Below are 20,647 nucleotides of genomic sequence, written 5' to 3'. Positions count from 1 at the left end.
GTAAAGCCTATGCGATCAGAGGATAAGTCTTGCTGTTCATCTGACACAAGAGACGGATTACAATGGCTCTGAAGTGGGGAACGGTTTTCTTAGGAATTGAGCAGTAATTTGCATTAAAGGAATCCATTAGTGTATTCACAGTTCCATCATTAGATGACTAACAATAATATATGGTATTTGCTTGTGGTTTTATTGACTCTAATAAAATATGACATTATCTTTTTGAATCGTTCTTATTCAGGAAACACCTACTTTCCTGGGACTATTGGTTGATGTAACCTACATCAGCCACTAAATGGCATAATGATCCTATATCCTTTTGACATTGTCCTGTATATCTTTCTCTCTGTGGCTCATTCTGCCCTAGAAAAAGTATCTGTAAGGGGCAGTGCTAGAATTACCCCTGCAGGCTGATCAACAGAACTTTGTCCTTAGAAATAACTAAGTTTGTGAACTGTTCAGGTATTTAGCTCATGCAAAGAAAGACATTTATGCAAAAGTACAAGAGGGAACTAATGCTCTTTAAAAATGGTCAGGGCATGATAATTTCCTTTGAAGGAACAAATGATGTTTATGGTATTTTCTTCTCGAACTCACATTAGAAGATTGAAATGCATACTGTACATATTCTTTAAAAAGAGAAAAAAAGTTGGCATCACATACTTCTAGAGGAGATATGGAGGGGAAAGTGGAGTCAAGAAACAACAAAGACACCTGTCTCAGAAGCTTTCAACCTGAACTTAACCCAACTCAGTGACATCCAGTGATTTTCCCTCTTACCTTCTCTTTCTGAGATATTCACACAATGTTTTCCGGGATAAAGCTGGAAATAGACCGACATTTATTCCCTGCTTTTCTTTGTGGATAATTTTTTTGAAGTTTTAATACTTCTAAAAGTTGGACTTTTATTCATGAATACGATTTTAGGAATGATGTAATTTGCACATGGCATTGCTCTAGGAAAAATGAGATACCTTTATTATGGCTACTAACAGTGATGAGAAAGAAACTTAGAACTGAGCCAATAAGTATTTGGGGAATATCGTGCATTTCACCAAATCTAAGGCATGCATTTTTTTCATGTTTTGATATCTCTGAATCAGTATGTGTTATCATTGATACCATCTTGAAATTATCAGACTCTAAATCTGAAAAAATTTTAGCAATATTTTAAATAATTGTTTTGCTTGTATTTACCTCCATATTGTATGAATAAGAAGAATGTATGATAGCATCTTAAATGTAATGAAATACAGTGTTATGCTTTCAATTTGTAATAGATAAAGGTAAAATTAGTACCCTGTACTTGTAACTGGCATTCTAATACACCAACATAGACCCTCTCCCAAACTCTCCCTTAGAAAAAGCACATTCTCTTAGAAAGACTTTCCACAAAAGGAAATTTTAAAATTTCACCTGGATTCTGTTTAAAAACTAGCTTACTCAAATCTAACTAATGGGGCATTGGGCCAGCTGGATTAGTGAATTCTGCAGATAATCAATACTTTATTATTTAACTCAACTTATTTATTAGATTTACTTCTTCCTCCTTTACCAACTGTATTCCCAAAGCTTGAGGAGTAACCAGATTGATTAATTTATTACATTCTTTATCCTTCTTTTCTGATAGTCAACAATGAAAAAAATCCAAAGTCAGATAAAAGTAGCAGCGAAAGGACCTAGACAATCTCTCAACCATAACCACCCCTGGATAACAAAGAGCCTACCATGCTTTATATCTTTCTACAGAATTCAAAATATTGGATTAGAGTGTGGATGCCTTGCATGTATTTATATATATGCATTGTGTGGATATGCATGTGTATACACACACAGTAAGCACACACATATATAATCAGACAGTTACATGCATTAAAAAGCTTTGGCCACACTGTTCTAAAACCACTCTTAAGAAGTCAAGAATCTAAATGTTAAAGTTTCTTTCTGGGTTAATAGAGATGAGGGGAAAAGTTATTGGGACTTGCAAATTTATTTTAAATAGATTCTTTAAAAATTCCCACTGACCGACATTTATTGAAAGAAAAACAGTCAACTACAGTCATAATTGTTATCCTGTCAGGTATTTATTAATAGACAGCGTGCTGTCATCTTTGTTTAAATGCTCTAAGTTGACAGAATTTCATTTACATTAATGGGTGGAAAGTCCTTTTCTTACTTGTCCAACAAACTGGAGACAAAGTGCCTGCCAATGTTTTAATTTCTTTTTCATGTTCTGGTTAGAGAGTGAGAAGAATGCTTTCACTCCACAGTGTCATGAATATGATAATCTATGGAAATCATGGAAAAGCAGGTACTTAAGTTAAGCATATACTGTACTACGGGGATCCCTGATGAATTGGAGTCTCTTCTGTTTAGAGAAGATGTTGTTGCCTGTGAAGTGACAGACTGCCAGATGTTCATGAAGTAGCACGGTAATGGCTCAGATCTTAGCATCCTTCCCAACCCCCACAGGTGACAGCATTTACTTTAGGCTACAGAATGGTCTCACTCTCGTTCTTTCAGCACTAGGGCTTATGTTTACTCTTCAAATATCAAATCTTCATTTTCTTAATTTTACTTATTTGACCATGTGTGGCATAAAATTACATAACTCTATTAGCAATCCTGACTTTATAGAGTGTATGCAGTCTAAGTGTGAAATATGCACTTCTCCGTCATGTAGAACATGCTTAATTCATTAACTTCCCTTAGAAAGCTGAAAAACTGGTTTGCTGGAGGGACAGGGAATGTCTAGCATAATATAAAGCACACAGCAAAATGTTTTAAAGCACATATTTAAAATAAATACATTAAAGTATTTTCATTGTGTACATAAGTAATTCACAAGGTTAATCATGGAAAGAAAACTATTGCTAGAATTTCTACAACAACAAGAATGTTGATGGTAAGAACTATTAAGTACCTACTGTGTACCAAGCTCTGACTTCATTTTATATCATTTATATAAATTATATAATCCTTACTACAACCTTACTAGATGTTATTCCCATTTTATAAATGAAGAAACTGAGATAAAGTTAAGCAAAATCTGATCAGGTCAAAAACCTAGTATATAGTGGAACCAGGTTTGGAAGCCAAGCTACTTGCAAAGTCTGCACTGTTTGTGAATATACTGGTACCCAGTGCATTGATTCATTTGAGAAAGTACAAGGGACTGGGCATTATTCAAGGTTCCAGGGAAACATTAGTAAACAAAGTAAACATGCTGTTCTGGTGGCTCATTGTCCTCTAGAAGGAATGGAAGTAAAAAATAAACAAATAAACAATGTGAATATCATTAAAAGGGATATATGAGGAGTGTGATTTGGAGAGCCTGCTTTAGATGAGAGGTCAGAGAGTGCCTCTCTGAGGAACGACATTTTATCTGAGTCCTAAAACATGTGAAGGATCCAACCGTGCAAAGATCAGGATACAAACAAAAAGAATAGTAAATGTAAAGGCCCTCAGGCCATAAGACCACTGTAAGGCTTTTTAAGAATAGCAAGAAAACCAGTATGGCTGGAGTATAGTGAGTAAAGAGGAGAGAGGTAAGAAGTAAAATTAAAGAGGTAGGCAAGGGCCCGATAAGCCTGCAGTCATGGTGACATTTTTAGATTTTATTCTAAGTACAATGAAATCATGGGAAGATTTCAGGCAGAGGAATGACGTGTTATAATTTCTATTCAAAACAATTGCTCAGGCTGCTGTGTGGAGAATATATTATAGCAAGTCAAAAGAGAAAGTAGGCAGATCAGTTAGGAGGGGATTGCAGTATTCCAAATGAGAGACAGTTGAGCTTGGACAGAGCCATAGGAATGGAGATGGTGAGAAATGGAGAGATTTGGGATGGATGCTTGAGGTGGAGTCTAGAAGATTTTCTGAAGGAGTGGATCTGGAGGGGAAGGTGAGAGAAAGAAAGAAACCCAGAACAACCCTAGGTTTTTCACTGGGTGAGCATTTGTTCTGTTAACTGTTGTGGGAAAGATTGGAGGAGGAAAATAATTGGAGTGAAATAACGGGGGATCTATTTAAGACGTTAAATTTGAGATCACTTTTCGATACTTAATTAAATATTTTAGTTAAGTTCCTGGATATATGAGTCTAGACTTCAGTATAAAAGACAGAACTGGAGCTATAAGTTTGAGAGCCATAAGCATAAATGCTACTTAGAGCCATTGATTAGATTAAATCACTTGGAAAGAGTGTGTCCACAGAGGGGGAAAGAGCATCGAGGGCTGAACCTTGGATATTCTAATAGGTATGGATTTTGCAGAGAAAGTTTCCCCAGCAAAGGAGGTGCTCAGAAGTGATGTAGGAGGAAAAGTAGGATAGTGTTTTAAGAAGGAGGGAAGGATCAACTAGGTTGACTAATGCTGACAGACAAAGTCAGATGAGCACAAAAATGTGGCCCAAGGATTTGCAAAATAAAGTTTGTTGTTGACCCTGTTATTTTCAGTGGCTTGGAATCGAGGACAATTTCCTGGGAAGAGTATGTTGAGGAGTGTATGTGAGGTGAGGATGTGAAGACAGACACTTACTTAGCAATAAGTAAAAGAAGTTTGAGGAGAAATAGATAAATGATGCCTGGAAGTGGCTGTAGAGTCAAAGGAGTTGTTTTGCTGTTTTGTGCATTTGTTTTTAGGATGGGAGAGATTAAAGCATACCTCTGTGTGCTAATGGAAATAATCCAAAAATAAGGGTGGATTGTGGGAAGGTGAAAGATACAAGTTACCAAAGCAAATTTCTTCAGATGACCAGAGGAAATGTGAGATAGAACCCATGAATGGGTCCTTTGAAAGAACTTTAGATACTTCCCACCATAACAGAAGAGAAGACAGAGAGTCAGAGTACAGATAAGGGGGCTGATAAAATTTAGAACAGGACTTCTATATTTTTAGCTAATAATCTGAGATCATCAACTGAGAATAAGGAGGAGTGGCAATTTAAATTTTAGAAGAGAGAAGAAGATATGAAAATGTCATTTTATAGAGTAAGAAAGCTGAAGGTTGGTTGCATAGCTTGGCCTATTGGGCACTATGAGTATCCATCTGCAATTATGGCAATCTGGAGGGGAGCAGTCATATTCTTCAGCCATATTCAGTTTCTCAGGTGTAGATATGGAATAACTGGATGATTGGGTTTGACATGAGCTAAGATTTGCCTGGTGAGTACAGCAAAGATATAGGGATTGGTTCCTTATAGGATTAACCTTAAACAAATAATCAGACAAGTAGCTATCATTTCAAATTGTAACGAATGTTATGTATGTTTATCTATTTATTTATGTTTACTCCTATTGCATAAAAACTACCACAAATTCTCCAAGGACAGGGATCGTACCTATTTTGCCATTTATTTTGTCTTCAATGCCTATCACATGGAATGTGCTAAACAAAGAGTAAATAATAAGTATTTCTGAAGGAATGATGCTTTCCCCAAAATATAGTTTATTAGGCTTTTCCCTCAGCATCTTTTCCTAAAACACCAAAAATTTTACAGTATTGTTGGGCAAAATAGCAGCCAAAAAGTTCAGTAAGGACATGACCAGTCAATGTAGAAGGGAAGGCACCAATCTTGAAGGTGGGAGATTTCGGTTTGAGATGAATTTTGTCTTAGGGTTTTTTGTTAGTGTTTCTGCATCTGCATGCACAAGCTATTGTTTATGGAGCACTTTGACAAACGCATAAAAGATGTTTTTCCCATGTTAAATATTTCTTACTCATTACTTATATTAAAAATTATTTCCTTTAAACTAAAAATACTTGCACTTGCTTTCATTTTCTCTCCAATATAATCCTCCCACTTAGCATAAAACACTAAACAATGACTTTCAAAGTGCTGATCATTTTATTCAAATATGTCCTGAACTATAATTCCAAATACAGTTTTAGATTGGATCAAAATTTTTAATATTTTATGTCCTGTGCCACACTAGCAGGTACAAAGACTTAAAGTATAGTCATTCAGGTGTTTCTGTGTAGGAAGATATTAAGTAACATATTGAATAAATATGGAAAAAAACGATTAATCTACCCCTGCTCCAGATATAGCCTGAATTCTGGATGATTTTCATTCATATTTATGGCAGTCCCATTTTCCTCATCGCCTGAGCGCGTTGGTGGTATAGTGGTGAGCATAGCTGCCTTCCATTTTCCTCATCGCCTCATTTTTATGTTTTCCTTTTTTTCCATCCCATTGTGTGGAGTAATTTTTATTCCATTTTCCCTCATTGGCTTTTGCTCTTGATATTCTATGCAACATTTAGCCACAAAAGCAGTAGGATTTTAAGGGCAGATTTCAAAAGCAAATTATTTCTTCCACATCCTCCCAAGGCATTAAAAGGACTATACCTCAGAAAGTCTTCCTTATGTGTAGTTAATATTTTGTGGCATTTTTATAATTCAGAACACTCACTTCATCTTTACATCATTTATTATATTGAGCATAAATCAGACTTAGTCTCAGTATAATAATACTTCTGTTCTATAGAGCTTTACAATTTTCAAAATAGTAAAAGCCATATTTTAGTAATCTCTTAATGCTTTTCTTATTTCAAACAGTTGTAAAGAGCAAAGAGGCAAGGCGAACATTTTCATTTCTGCTTTACACAGATGAACACTGAGCTCGCAGAGGGCAGGTGACTTGCCCCAAGTCATTCAGCCAGTCTGTGCATCCTAAGACCAGTGATCATTCTGCACATTTCCCTGCTTTATCAAAGGGTCACATTTTCTCCAGTGTCCTAAACTCTAATATATGCCAAATGCAGCTCCAAGTGTATGTATATATTTTTTATTCTTACTTCCTTGGTAATTTCATGCCTGTTATCATTTATACTCACTTCTAATATTTGTGTGGTTGATTTTCTATAGGATGTGTCTCAGGTGAGTTTGTAACTAGACATCAAACTTTGTGTACTGTTAGATGTGATCCATATGAATTTCCCAATTAATAAAGATTATAACACCATGCATTTAAAAATTTTTTATTTCTATTAATTATCTATACAGATTACCATTATTTAATAATGAGAAAAAATAGCTATGATATCTCTGGTTGTACTTTTCTCTAATAAAGTTTAAAACAGTTTATGAACTCATTCAACCTTGGAAGTTCAATAAACATCCATGATATCCACACTTTTCAGTTTAAGTCAGCTCAGAATGTTTTATAGTTAAGTAGGAGAGAAAGGGTTATTATAATTTATGACTCAATTGAATGTTTCATCCACAGACTATGTGATGCCACCTGGGCATAAACCTTAAGAATCTCTGTGAATTTGAAAACAAAACGTATCTCTGAAAGGACCTCATAAACCATCTAGACTAGCTCCCTCATTTTACAGATGAGAAAACTGAGACTCAGGGAGTCAGCACCCTGTCACAGGTCACAAAACCAGCTGATAGCAAGGCGAAGATCAGAACCCTATCGCCTAACTCTCAAATTAGTACTGTTTCCAATACACCACATTGCCTCCCCCAGCAAGATGCCTCCCATGGGGTATTGCTTCTTGAAGATGAAGTATATTAAATTCACATTTGGCTGCTAATCATTTTCTCAGCAGCTCTATGGTATTTCATTAATTGCTGCATGTAACAATCTGGCCTTTCACCTGTATTAACTTAGCTCATTAAACTTGAGGCCGGTAATAAACAAGACTGAATTCAGATATTTTCCTTGGTATGTGTTCAGCACTTTTTTTTAATGGTTTCTACTGTGTGGAACATTTTTCCATTCACAGTTTATGGGATGAGAAAAACAAGAAGCACATATTTCAAGGAATGGAGAGTGTGTGTGTGTGTGTGTGTGTGTGTGTATAATATGCCTCTTTGTGTCAATAAAAAGTATATTAAATACTTATACAAAGCTTTGTGAAGACTAAAAAGAAATATAAGTGACAGCACGAGTGACAGCATAGCACCGGCTCTAGCATCGGGCAGACTGGGATTTGAATCCTGGCTTTGCCATTTATGAATGGTGAGAATAGGAATGATTTACTTAACCTTTTGCAACCTCAGTTTTGTCTTCTGTAAATGGACGTAAGTATACACACCTCGAAGGGTTGCAGTGAAGGAGAGAGAACATACTCATGTACTTTGCAAAGGGTCTGGCATACAGCAACACTAAATACATGTGCTGTTCAGGAGGAGGAGGAGGGTGGAGTTCCTTCATAGAACTTGAAATCACCTCTCACTGCACCTATTGGTGAGGAAGCTGATTTTCCCCATGTCTCCTCCTCCACCTCATTATCACTACAAAATACAACCAAGGGTCCTCAAGAGTGCAAGTAATTCTATTTCCCCCCTCCCAGGTTCTCCACCGACACTTTGTCATGTTCATTTTGACTGAGAAATGACTCTTTCACAGCTCATAGCCCATGTAGCCCCCAGTTAACACAAGTTCCTATGTAATTTTGAAAGTTGTTTGAGACTGTGACTGAGCAGGGGATGGTGAGAAAGGAGGGGCCATTTGCAGAAAGATGACCAGCACAGAGGTAGAGATAAAGGTCTGTCAGGAAGAATGAGAGCTTGGATTGGTTTCAGGGCAGAGTCACAGGGAGAGCAGGGGCGTGGCAGTCAGCAGGAAGTGTGGAAGTGAACATCAGTGTTGGACCCTTGGTGTAGGGATACGTAGTCAGCACTGGTTCTCTATTTTCCTAAATACCATTATTAGTCAGGGTTCTCCAGGAAAACAGAACCAATAGGATATATAGAGATATATAATAAGAGGGAATTTAATACGGGAATTGGCTCACTTGGTTATGGAGGCCATGAAGTCTCATGATATGCCATCTGCAGGCTGGAACACCAGGAAAGCCTGTAGTGTAATTGAGTCTGAAGGCCCGAGAACAATGATGTAACTCTGCATCTGAAGCTGAAGGCCTGAGAACCGCTGGAGTGGGATGGGGACGAGCCTAAGACCCAAGAACCTGGAGCTGTGCCGTCCAAGGGCCGGACAAGATGGATGCTCCAACTCCAGCTCCAGAAGAGCGAGCTAATTTACACCTCCTCCACTGTATTGTTCTATCGGGCCCTCAGCAGATTGGATGATGTCCACCCACATTCTCCACTCACTCTACTGATTCACATGCTAACGTCTTCTGCAGACACCCTCACAGACACACCTAGAAATAACGTTTTACTAGCTGTATAGGTATCCCTTCAGCCAGTCAGATTGACACGTAAAAGTAACAACCACACCATAGAATCTTTTTAATTCCCTACCATAGGATCTTAAAAATAATAATAATGATCTTATAAGTAATCTAGTTTACTTTCCTACTACCATAATCCCACCACCCACATTCTGCATCATTCTCTTCTCTCCACCGCCCCGAACCTCCCAGTGTCCACACTTCCTCTGCCACCACGTTTTCAAACATCTGGTGTTTCCCTACACCCTAAAGAGTAAAACCCAAACGCTTTGTCCAGAATTCCGAGCCCTCCTTAGATTTCCCAGCTTTATCCCCTACTCTTCCTGTCACTTAGTATATTTTAGCCACAGAAGAGTGAGCTCATCTAGTAGTTTCTTCACTTTATTTCTTTATCTCCCTTTCTCTTCAAGCACTATATTTCCTGCTTTCATAGTTTAAATTCATCCTTCACTATAAAGCCTTTTGTAATCTCTTAGTTGGTATTAATTGCTCATTGGATCTGGGTTACACCAGACTGTTTGTACGTCTCTTCTTCTACTTATCCTATTCTCCCTATTATTACCACTGTAACCCAGATGCCAGCTGTCCTGTCCTTCTGGAGATTGCTACAAAATCCCTAGACATTACGTTCTCCTGGTCACTTCTTGTGATAAATTCCTTCTCTCATTCTGAATCTCTCTGAAATCTTACCCCACGTTGGTTTTCTTCTCAGCTGTATGCCAACCCAGCCATGAAACTCAACCCTATTTCCCTGGTTTTCATACAGATTTCTCACTGAGGACCGTAAGCCTGTAGCAGACTCTATTAAATAGTAGTCATGGAACAGGATTTAGACTGCAGCAATGCAGTCCTCTTCAGATTGAACACTGGCTCTCCATCTCTGTGGAAGTCCTTTAGCCCTCATTCTATCAGGCCCTGCTCCGTCTCTGCCCCATGCTCTGCCCTCTCTTTTTGCTCCTCCTCTACCCTCTTCTCTCATCTCCATTCTCCCTCTGCTTCAAAATTCTTCTGCATTTCTCCATACATAGTGTTTTGTTGCTTTTGTGTTGCTTCACCCCCCACGGATTTGTCACCCCACTTCCCCTGGGTGATGGAGACACAAAGGATTACTCAAAGCTCATCTCTTCTGAGCAGTGAGAAGCCCCAAAGTGGTTAACTTTCCTGGGACCCTCCACAATAGGCAACCCTTCCTCAGGAAATTAACCCCGAATTGGGGTTCTCTTCCTGCATTTATTTTACAGACCAGGAATTTACAGGAAGAGACATAGGTGGGGTTATAGTTTAACAATATAGGCTGGTAACTTTCAGTGAAACAAGCCAGATGACATTCCAGTAGACAATTAAGTGATCTTACAGCAATTTCTCAGTATCTTTACATAACAATCAGTAACTGTCTTTAAGCCAGCAACCTTGCTGTGCCACAAATCTTTATCTTACACCAGAGACTTATAGCCTGAGGAAAATTTCCAGTCCTCCACAAGGTCAATATTTGAAACTGCAAGGCTTTGGAAAACCAGGCCCTGTGAGGTACATATGCTTTATAGCATATTCCACATCACAGGGAAGTTAACCACTTTGGGGCTTCTCACTGCTCAGAAGAGATGGGCTTTGAGTAATCCTTTGCATCTCCATCACCCAGGGGAAGTGGGGTGACAAATCCATGGGGGGTGAAGCAACACAAAAGCAACAGTGTTTGTACCATCTCTTTATTGGTTTCTTCTAAATCATGCCATTTCTCAAAGCTCAACTTAAAGGTATTGCTTTAAATTTGTTTCTTTAAAGAAACCTGATATGAGTCATTTAAATGCTATTTCAATAATAAATAATAATTTTTTCATCCCAGTTCCTTTGACTATGAGTCAGTCTTCGTCACAAGCCTATAAACTGCTTTTGGAAAGAGCCACCTCCTGCTCGTCTCTGTGGCCCCAGGCCCCAGCACCTTCACAGTCCTTGGCAAAAAGCAAATATTGCCTCCATCGTCCTCCACCGGCAGTCCATGTATGTCAGATGTTTTTCTTTTGATCGACATTATTCCTCATACACTTTCTGACTTCGTCACCTCACAATAAAGTGTGCACTGCTTGCTTTTCACACAGGAAGCTCCTCACCCTCTTGTGTCTTGTTAAACACACAGCAGAGGGTTAGTAGTTTGCTGGCTCCCCAGGGCTCTACTAAAGTGTCACCCTTCTCCCTGTGGTGTTTCTTCCACCTGGAGGATTTTCTTCCCCTTTCCTGACCCTCACGCCTCCATCTGCAGTGCTTGCCACCCTACCTTCACCTTTTCCTTCAGAACTTCGCTCAGACGTCACCTCCTCTAGAAAATTTCTGACCCTCAGCCTGGATTTGGTACACATTGTCATCGCTGATATAACAGCCTGTGTCACCTATGCCACAGCCCTTGTCGCAGGGTACTACGACTGTTTTTAACTATAGGCTCTTTTAGGTCACAGACTTTTATATATAAATTTCAAGTGTCTGGCACTTTACGAATATTTTTTGAATTTATGAGTCACAACTGTTGTGTAAGTATGATTTTTTTTACTTTATATAACATTTAATATTAAAAGAACCTAATATATAATTTAACTTCTTTCTGAAAGTAATTGTTTGGGATTGTTCAACACTTCAAATAACCAGCAAGATTTTGTAAATACATTCAAGATATTCATTCCTTCGTTCACTTGTTAAGTTTTTAGAAATATATTGAGTATCTATTATGTTTTGGATCAAAAACTGTCTAGGATCTCAAGTGGGGAAGGTGGAAGCAAAGGCTAATAGTGATAAGGTGGAGCCATAGGTGCAAGCATTAAAATGTGCCCAGAGTACCCTGGAGCACATGAGGAGCTACTGACACTGGGCAGGGAGGAGAAGTAGCAATAAAGGAGACCATTTAAATGCTGTGAAGGCTGAGCTGAAACTAAAAAGCCAGATTGGCATGTACGAGGGGAAAAAGTCAAGGATGGGACATTCTTAGTAGAGGGGATGCATGAGCAAACATGGACAAACAGAGCATGGTACACAATGCAAAAGAAGCACTTAAGGCTTATGGGAATAAATTGGCAGGCGCGCATTTTACAAACATTATTCCATTTAATGCTTATACCAACATCGTGAGTTAGATGCTGTCGTTCTCATTTCATTGATAAGGAAAATTAGTAGCAGAATAGTTAAGTATTTGGCTCATAGTCACACAGCTAATGAATGCAAAACTGTGATTTTAATATAAATTCTGACTTCTAAATCAGTACCCTAACCACTATGTGAATGTTGACTTTCTAATTTCACTATGAAACATGAACTGTCATTGCTTTTGACTGATTTAGACATCAGATATTTGATCAAAAGTTGTATGCTTAAATTTATCAGGTTAAACTAATAGTCATGTTTTATGTATTTTGCACATTCAACTCCAGTGTCCCAATTTGCACCATTGGGCACCACATAGCATGTAATATGTAAATGGTCCTTCCTTCTTTGTCTTCTTATTTTTTTCCACTGTCCAAATTTAATAATATGAAAAATTGCTTATGGTTGTATCAGTGATTAAGCATTACATGCCAATTACCCAAGGGAAAAATCTGTTTCTGAATCTAAATCATGCTAAAACTGATTTTGAAATAAAAACCAGAGTCAAATGTAGGAAACTGATTACTTTGATAATTGGGGAAAGAGAAAAAGAAAAGTAACTGAGTAGAACAAAAAAGAGACTTCTTATCTCTAGCTCCCATACTACTTTTTTTTTTTTTTTTTTGGCACCTGGCTTGTACAGGGATAGACCCCTGGACCTTGGTGCTGTAAGTACCATGCTCTAACCAACTGAGCTAACCAACCAGCTTCTCCCATACTACTTTGAATCATGCTGAGCACACAGTGGTTGAAATTAGGGTGTGTGAGGAACTTCGCATGGATAACTTCATTTAAACCTCACAATGGCCATCTTACAGATAACCAGACAGACTCAGAGAACCCATGCTCCCAGCCATTATACCATGCTGCTCCCATAATTTTTATTTTAGGTGTCCAAAAATTACTCCGATTGCCTTCTTAAGTTTTTTAAAGATCAACTCTTTGAAGATTTATTTTCTTCATTTTTCTGTCTATTGTTGGTCACTTGATTGAGTTCAAACAGATTTCCAAGGAGTGTGGTATATCATGCCTTGAGATAACTGCAATAACCAGCTATACTTGGTATATAATCCAATCTGAATTAATGAATAACAAGAGATAATTATAAAATTAATAACAATGGTAACTGTACACAAATCATATGAAATTATTTAGTTTTCAACGTAGCACAGGACAGTTGCTGGCCCGAGTAGACATTTGATATTGTATTTGTTGAATAAACGTCGAAAGACTGATAAGTAGTGTAACTACAGTATATGTGAACATGTCTTTTGAAAGAAAAAAATGGTCAACTTTTAGTTGTGAAACATCCTTTATATCTAACTTATCCTTCAGTCAGTGTATACACGCATACATACACACACACAAGTATAAAGGAGATTGATTGATTTGAGGTTAACAATGAGTGACATACATGTACAGAGATACTAAGTGATATATACCTGAAATCCTTTTATTTTTTCATGTATTACCATTTAGATATCAAAGTAATTACTTTTCTTGCTATTATTGTTTCCAATCAGATAAGAGAGTATGATTAAGAAAATAGAGTTGATTCATTACAATACTGTAGACTAGTGCTATTAGCCAACTTACTGCTGTTCTCATAAAAATTATGCAATTTAAACTGGAAGATACAAGTGCCTGCTTCTATTAGAAACAAGAACACTTTTCTATTTCATAATATGCTCAATTACCTTTAGATTGATCCATGAATAAATTATAATCCAAATAGACTTCTTTACCTTAAAGCTTTGCTGGCTTAAGGTATCAGTGTTGATTCATTATGTTGTCACTTTTCTATCGGCAATGTAATGCTTTTTATATCTGGATAGAGACAGTTTTCATGGGAGATACTGTTATCTTTAAATGAGTAGGATTTAGCTTTTCTGGTGAGAGAAAATTCATCAATGATGAATCCCTGGAGAAACTATTGAAACAAAAATCACACCATTTCTGAGCTTTATTCAGTTCATCAGTTACAAAGCAGCTTTTGATAGTCCTAAAGAACTTTTTCCTTTGTTTAAGAAATATAGCGTGTTGCTCAAAACCTCTCACTTCAAGTTACCTCAGGCTTCAACTTTTTCTGTAAGAAAATAATGAGTAAAGAGGAAAAGCTCCTGCTGCTGGCTCTGTCAGGCCCTGCTGCTTCTCCTCCTGCGATAGGAAATCAATTAACTATATGTTCAGGCAGAGATCTGAACTAAATGCTTTATTAATCATCACTGATTGCACACATACACAGTGGCCAACTGTGCATTCACCTTCCTTCTTTCTTATCTTTGTTTTACTTTGTTGTTGATTTTTTGTTTTGTTTTGGCAATATTAGAACACAAGCATATGCCCAAATGTAGGTGATCCTCTGGTGTAGAAGAGACTTGATCTTTTATGTTTTCAGAAAACTTAGCTTTTAAAGTGTTTAGTACCCAAATATCCTAGAGCCACTTAAACACATACAACATAATTTTTTTGAAGCACTTAATTTTTTTATATTAATGAAGAAGGCAAAATGCCTATGGCAGCCTTGAAGTTTTGGAAGCTGGTACTATACCTTACCCTCTAGGATCTCCATAGGACAGTGAGGAGTTACACACAAATGAACCAATTTGATCTGGAGATGAGCGATGGAAGGTTGAGGGAGTAGTCGTTGATATTATGTGCGTGTGCACTTTCAATTTAAAGAAAAATTTGGGAACAGTTTTCCTTTAAGTCCATGGATTCTGCTAACCAATGCACAGAGAAGATCCTATAGTAATCTTTATGTTAAATTGAGAATGCCTTCTTAGGTATAATTATAAAAGATTAGTGCATTAGGGTTATAGCACTGTTAATCATGGAAAGTCTGCATGGCATAAATTTATATGTGGCCAATGTAGTCAACTATTGCAAAAAATTACAGAAAATAGGCTGTTGGATGTTTACTCAAGCTGTATTCCTTTCAGCATCAAGTGATTTTCAAATACTCACCATCATCATCCTCATTGTCATCATTATCATCATTATTATTGCCATTTTTGGAACAATTTGAAATCATCACGGTTTAAATTTAACTGCATTCTTTCTCTCCATTTGGAAAAGAATAAGCTAAATGGAAAAAAAAAATTCTCCTCTGATCTATGTTTAAAGCAAAATATATCAAAATTTCCAGGAATAATGTTTTCTTAACAGCCTTTACAAAAGTCTTAGGTGGAATTAGACAGTGTTGAGTAAGGTAAAAAACCCAGTCAGGGAGCCAAGGTAATGGTTCAGAGTTTCCTGGAGCTTGCTAACGTGAGAGTCTGCTGGAACCAGAGGTCATGTGCTTCAACACTTAACCCATTCTCGATAATCTTCAAGTACATAAGATTAGGGTTGAGGTGCCCTTGATGTGTAAGAGATGCATGGAGAGAGTGACATTATGACAAGATTTATATCATGTGGACATGTGTTCACCACCTTATGAGGTGTTATCTGGACCCCAAGGGCATTTCTTTGGCACCAAGTTTAATCCATAACACCTCATCTGCCCCAGAAAAAAGTCATTTCATAAATGGACTTTTCAAGCAAGGATTATCTTTTCTATATAAAGGAGGCTTACATATGTGATGAGTATTGAGGATTTGTTTTATAGTCTTATCTATTTGATGCTTTCAATAAGTCAGCATAACTTGTTTTATGGTAATACAAATACATAATGTTCTCCTCCTCCATCATATCATTTCATATTACTGCAAGCATTAAATATTGTAATTTAGGAAAGCATTAAGGTGCAGAGATGAAATACATAGTTCTAGTCTAATTGTATATAAATTAATTCAGCATTCATAACATTGTTTCTATTTACTTGACTTGTTGATATAATTACAGTGAATTGATAATGGAAGTATCAGTCTTAGATATTTCCACATAAATACATTCTTTGCTAATATAAATTTATAGTTGCAGTTTGCCACTTGGCTTGATTGGAATATGGTTTAAGCTTAGTTTACCTAACTCTGCTGAGATCTCTAGAGGATCAGAGAACTCATTCCCTTGGGCATTATGCAACCTGGCAAGAGGAGGCCAGTGTTCAGAAAGAAGTGTGATTTTTCACCAGCATACTTACTAGGTCAGAGATCAGGATGACCTTGCAGTGCTGTAGTTTTCCAAACCTCCATCAGCTAGATAAATGTGCTTTATTCTGCAGGAGAAAGAGGGTGTTTTTGCAGTCTTATAAAAGAGACCTAGCAATTCCAGGTTACAGGCTGACACAAAACATTTGGAATTCAGTGGTGTCTCTCACTAGAAGTATGTGTCAGTAAAAGTGAAGATCAAAGGTTGTAGAAGAGGGTAAGGACAAAGTGAAGAGGAAATCATTGTGGGATAATGAATGGTATAAGGGCATTTTTGTGTTAACTTGAAACCACTTAGCATTTTTCCATGACACCCAGGTATCTTTCTAAATGAACTTCGTAGAGTACAATTGAATAACCTTGAGATTTAAAGCTCCATGATGTGATTTTGAATACTGATGTAGTTTGTTTAAACACTGATATTTCCTCTGCTTTTCATTTCTATCTTTGCCTGCTTCGTGTAAAATAAAATTTATTTTCTGTACAGAGAAATCAATATTTTTACCATTTTGTTTTTCAGCTATTCCAGTAAATTGCAATCAACATTAGTTACAATCTTTAAAGAGATGTGGTAAGAATTTGAACACAATAAAATAGAGACACAGATTAGAACTTTGGCAAAGTACCTTTGTTATTGACAAAGGCATTTGTCAAGGACTACGCTGTGTCTATATTGTGCTAAAAAACCTGATGAAGGGGGAAAAAAAGCATCAGTAGATTTCACTTTTGTCTATACAAACAAAACAAATTATTGAACTAATAGCTATTGTTTTAAGTGAATAGATTTGGTTTACCAAATCTGAACTTTATTCCATTTAGAAATAAATTTTAAGTAACATTTGTATATCTAATACATACATATTTGGTAAAGGTATTGTGCTCTTTTGTTCTTTCTAATAATTAATGGAATCTGATACCTAGAAGAATCTGTGTTTGTACCCTCCCATCTTTCTCTTCTATGAACTAATGTGCTTTCTTATTTGTGTGTTTTCCTTTTAGAAACTGCCAAGTTTTGGACCTTATCTTGAGCAGCGCAAGAAAATCATAGCAGAACACAAGATTAGACTGAAAGAACAAAATACAGCTTTCTCACTGCTTGAAAGAAACTATTTTACCCCCCAAAAGCCTATTCCTACCATCAAGGTAAAAATTAAATGTAAAAATGTCTATTTCACTGCTTAAATACACAAATATAGTTTAAATGTTTATTTACTATATAAATGTATCACTGATTTTGTTTTACAAATATACTGAAAGTTTTAAAAATTCTGTTTCAGGTGAAAAATGCATTTGAATAATAGAATAACCTCTTTTGTTAGTATATTTTATACTTTTTAGAGCAATGTCAAGCATGTGTTTTACAGAAATTTTTGTATAGACCTCTTATTGTTTTCTCAGGAGACATTAAGGTGAATTTTTTGTTTTCTCATAGTCATTTGAAAATATTTTAATCTACAACTAACTGAGAAATCTCATATTAGTCACACGATACAACTAAATTATCGATAGGCATCATCAATATCAATATGATATCTTACATTTTGGAAAAACTTCCTCTGGTTCGGCCTGTGAAAGCCTGTACATTTACTTGGATGTCAGGAGATTATTTTCTGGGTAACAACAAAAATCACCATTAAGATGGAATTGTGTGTGTATACCTTTCTTGCTGTTTTCCTTAAACTTTTCATTTTGAGAGAAATGGAGATTCACATGCAGTTGTAAGAAGTAATACAGACAGGTCACATGTACCCATTATTCAGTTTCCCCAGTGGCAATATGTTGAAAACTATTGTTCAATATCCTAACCAGGACATTTGCGCAGACACAATCTACCAATCCTGTTCAGATTTCTCCAGTTTTACTTCTACTCATGTGTGTGTGTGTGTATTTAGTTCTGTGCATTTTTGTCACACATGTAGGTTTGTGTATCCACTGCCACAGTGAACATACAAACAGTCCCATCACCACAAGGATACCTCAGTTTGCTCTTTTGTAGCCACACCCACCTTTTTCCTGCCCCCCTAAAAGATGGAATTGTTTTAAAGCTGTCATATTGAAAAGAAGAGGGTGTTATTGGATGACGTTCTCTCTGAAACCACTATCACTGAAATGTGGTTTGCAGTTTCTGAAATTTATTCTTTATTTGGTGACCACCTACTCCCACATGTCCATTTTCTGTTTGAAACATCAGCTGAAAATTTTACTCTTAGGTACACCTAGCTGAAGTTCATCTTTAGTAGTCAGCTGGAGATTGGCACCCTTAAAAATCCCCTCTACTATGAGAGAAAAAAAATTTTTGTGTGTCCCATGCTAAAGACAGTGTAGTTTAGACTTGATGTTGCAAAATTTAAACTATGCAGAGTTCTGAAAGGAAAAATGGAAGTTGCTAACAACAAACTCTATCAGCACTTCAATGTCATAATTACAAATAAAATGAACAGTTGGGACTTTTAACAGCATGATAGCCCCAAATAATCTTTTGAGCTGTTCCCCTTGAATTACTTGTGTGCTACTAAAGGAATGACCTGAAAACTGATTGGAAAGACAAATACACTTCTTGCAGCTCTTCACAAGCCTTTTTTCGCCCCATGTTTGTCTATGATTAGTACATGATTTCGGGTTAAGTGGGAATTCTCCCAGCTCTATCTTCTTAATTAATTTAAATTAAATGTAATATTTCAATCTCTAGGCATCTTTTCCTTATTATCAAAATTTCAAAAGAAATATAATATTTATATTTAAAATAAAAGATGTGTAAGGTGATTATAAAGGCATTTTGACCTTTGTAGCCATCTAATCCTTCAGGGAATGTATTGCTAACCTAGGAGTAAAACAAAAACAGAACAAACAAAAAACTTACAGTGGTTGAATTAAAGCTGGCAGATCACTAATCCAAAAAAGAAAAAAAAAAATCCAACTCAGAAGAAATACATAAACCAAAAAAAAAATATGAAGTCAGGAAAATAAGTAAAGATTTTTTAAAGTATCAAGGAGATATAAAGAGTCTTATTAAAACCAGTACAGGTTTACATTCCTGTCCTAAGTTGTCTCACTTTATAGGTTATCCAGAGTGAAGTATCCTTGGTGTTATATTTTACTTAAGCCTCAAGATATTGTAAATACCATCTTACCAGCATCTTAGACCATATCAGGGCTGACACAGTAAGAGGCTGCTTGGTGGATCTTCTCAATGTCCACTGGATTTTCCACTAATTTGGGCTTCTCCTCAGAGATTCTATACCCATTCCACCTGCTGTCATTTCTAGGAAGATGATTTGCCCTGTCAGAAAGCATAATAGCAACTGATAATGGTGGGGGGCCTTTTTTGGAAGAAGGGTATTTTCATTTTTCTAAGTGCAATTATCTCTTTGGAAAATGAGAAATTAAATTTGTTAGAACAAATTACTGCTCATTTCATCTTGCTTTCTACAAGGTTTTATAATAGAGTGGGAGACAGCACATATTTTAGAGGAAGAAGGAAGGTATAGAATTCTCTTTCTGTTCGCAGAAATATCCATCGGTCCATCTTGGCTTCAGATGACCCATGATCTCTAGATCATGGTGTTGTTACCAATAGTTTTATATACATACACATGTATGTATGCATGTATGACGGTACTTTTTTTATTAACGTATATATGAGGGTGCTTCAAAAAGTTCGTGGAAAAGTAGAAGTATAAGACAATACAAATCTTTCCATGACCTTTTTGAAGACCCCGTGTGTGTGCGTGTATTTGTAATTGCATTTTTTAATTAGAGCAGTTTTCCCTTAATAAGATCCATTTTCATTCATATTCCAGTATGACTTCCCAAAATGGGAGAGATTATCTCCTGGAAACTCTCATGGAAGTATGTGGCAACTAATAGTTCTAAAAAGTCTACACTGTTCCAAATACTATACATGTTATGTTTAACCCTCGCAATGCCCAGGATAGATTCTAACCTTATCCTCATTTCACAAATAAGAAAATTGAGAAACAACAAGAGATTAAATAATTTGATCAATGCACATAGTAAACAAGTAGTAGGATGGGAGATGGAGGTGAGATTGAGAATTGCTGGCATAGGAGAGTCAAAAGATTGATTCTTAATATGGGATAACTAGAATCTTTTGGATCCTTTCTAGATAATATATGGAATAGACCTAGCGATAGCTCACAGAAGTTGAGGACTTCAACATGGAGCAGTGAGAATCACTCGTAAGGGAATTGGGACATATGGGTTTTGCCACAGTTGTACTAGTAAATGACTTGATTTAGAGTGAATATCTAATAAGAAA

General features: G+C 36.6%; 1 protein-coding gene across 1 annotated transcript in view; it reads left to right on the top strand.

Moving 5' to 3' along the window:
- DPYD (dihydropyrimidine dehydrogenase) overlaps window positions 1-20,647 on the top strand; it is an 855,274-nt gene that overhangs the window by 817,997 nt on the left and 16,630 nt on the right. The window contains exon 21 of the mRNA XM_063105846.1: window positions 17,368-17,511. Within this exon, the coding sequence (XP_062961916.1) occupies window positions 17,368-17,511 (144 nt within the window). The remainder of the gene's footprint in view (window positions 1-17,367; window positions 17,512-20,647) is intronic.

The sequence above is a fragment of the Cynocephalus volans genome, chromosome 8 (genome assembly GCF_027409185.1).
Source record: "Cynocephalus volans isolate mCynVol1 chromosome 8, mCynVol1.pri, whole genome shotgun sequence".
In the NCBI taxonomy this organism is placed as follows: Eukaryota; Metazoa; Chordata; class Mammalia; order Dermoptera; family Cynocephalidae; genus Cynocephalus; species Cynocephalus volans.
The sequence above is the reverse complement of the archived record's forward strand: the minus strand, read 5'-3'. Positions and strand labels throughout refer to the sequence as shown.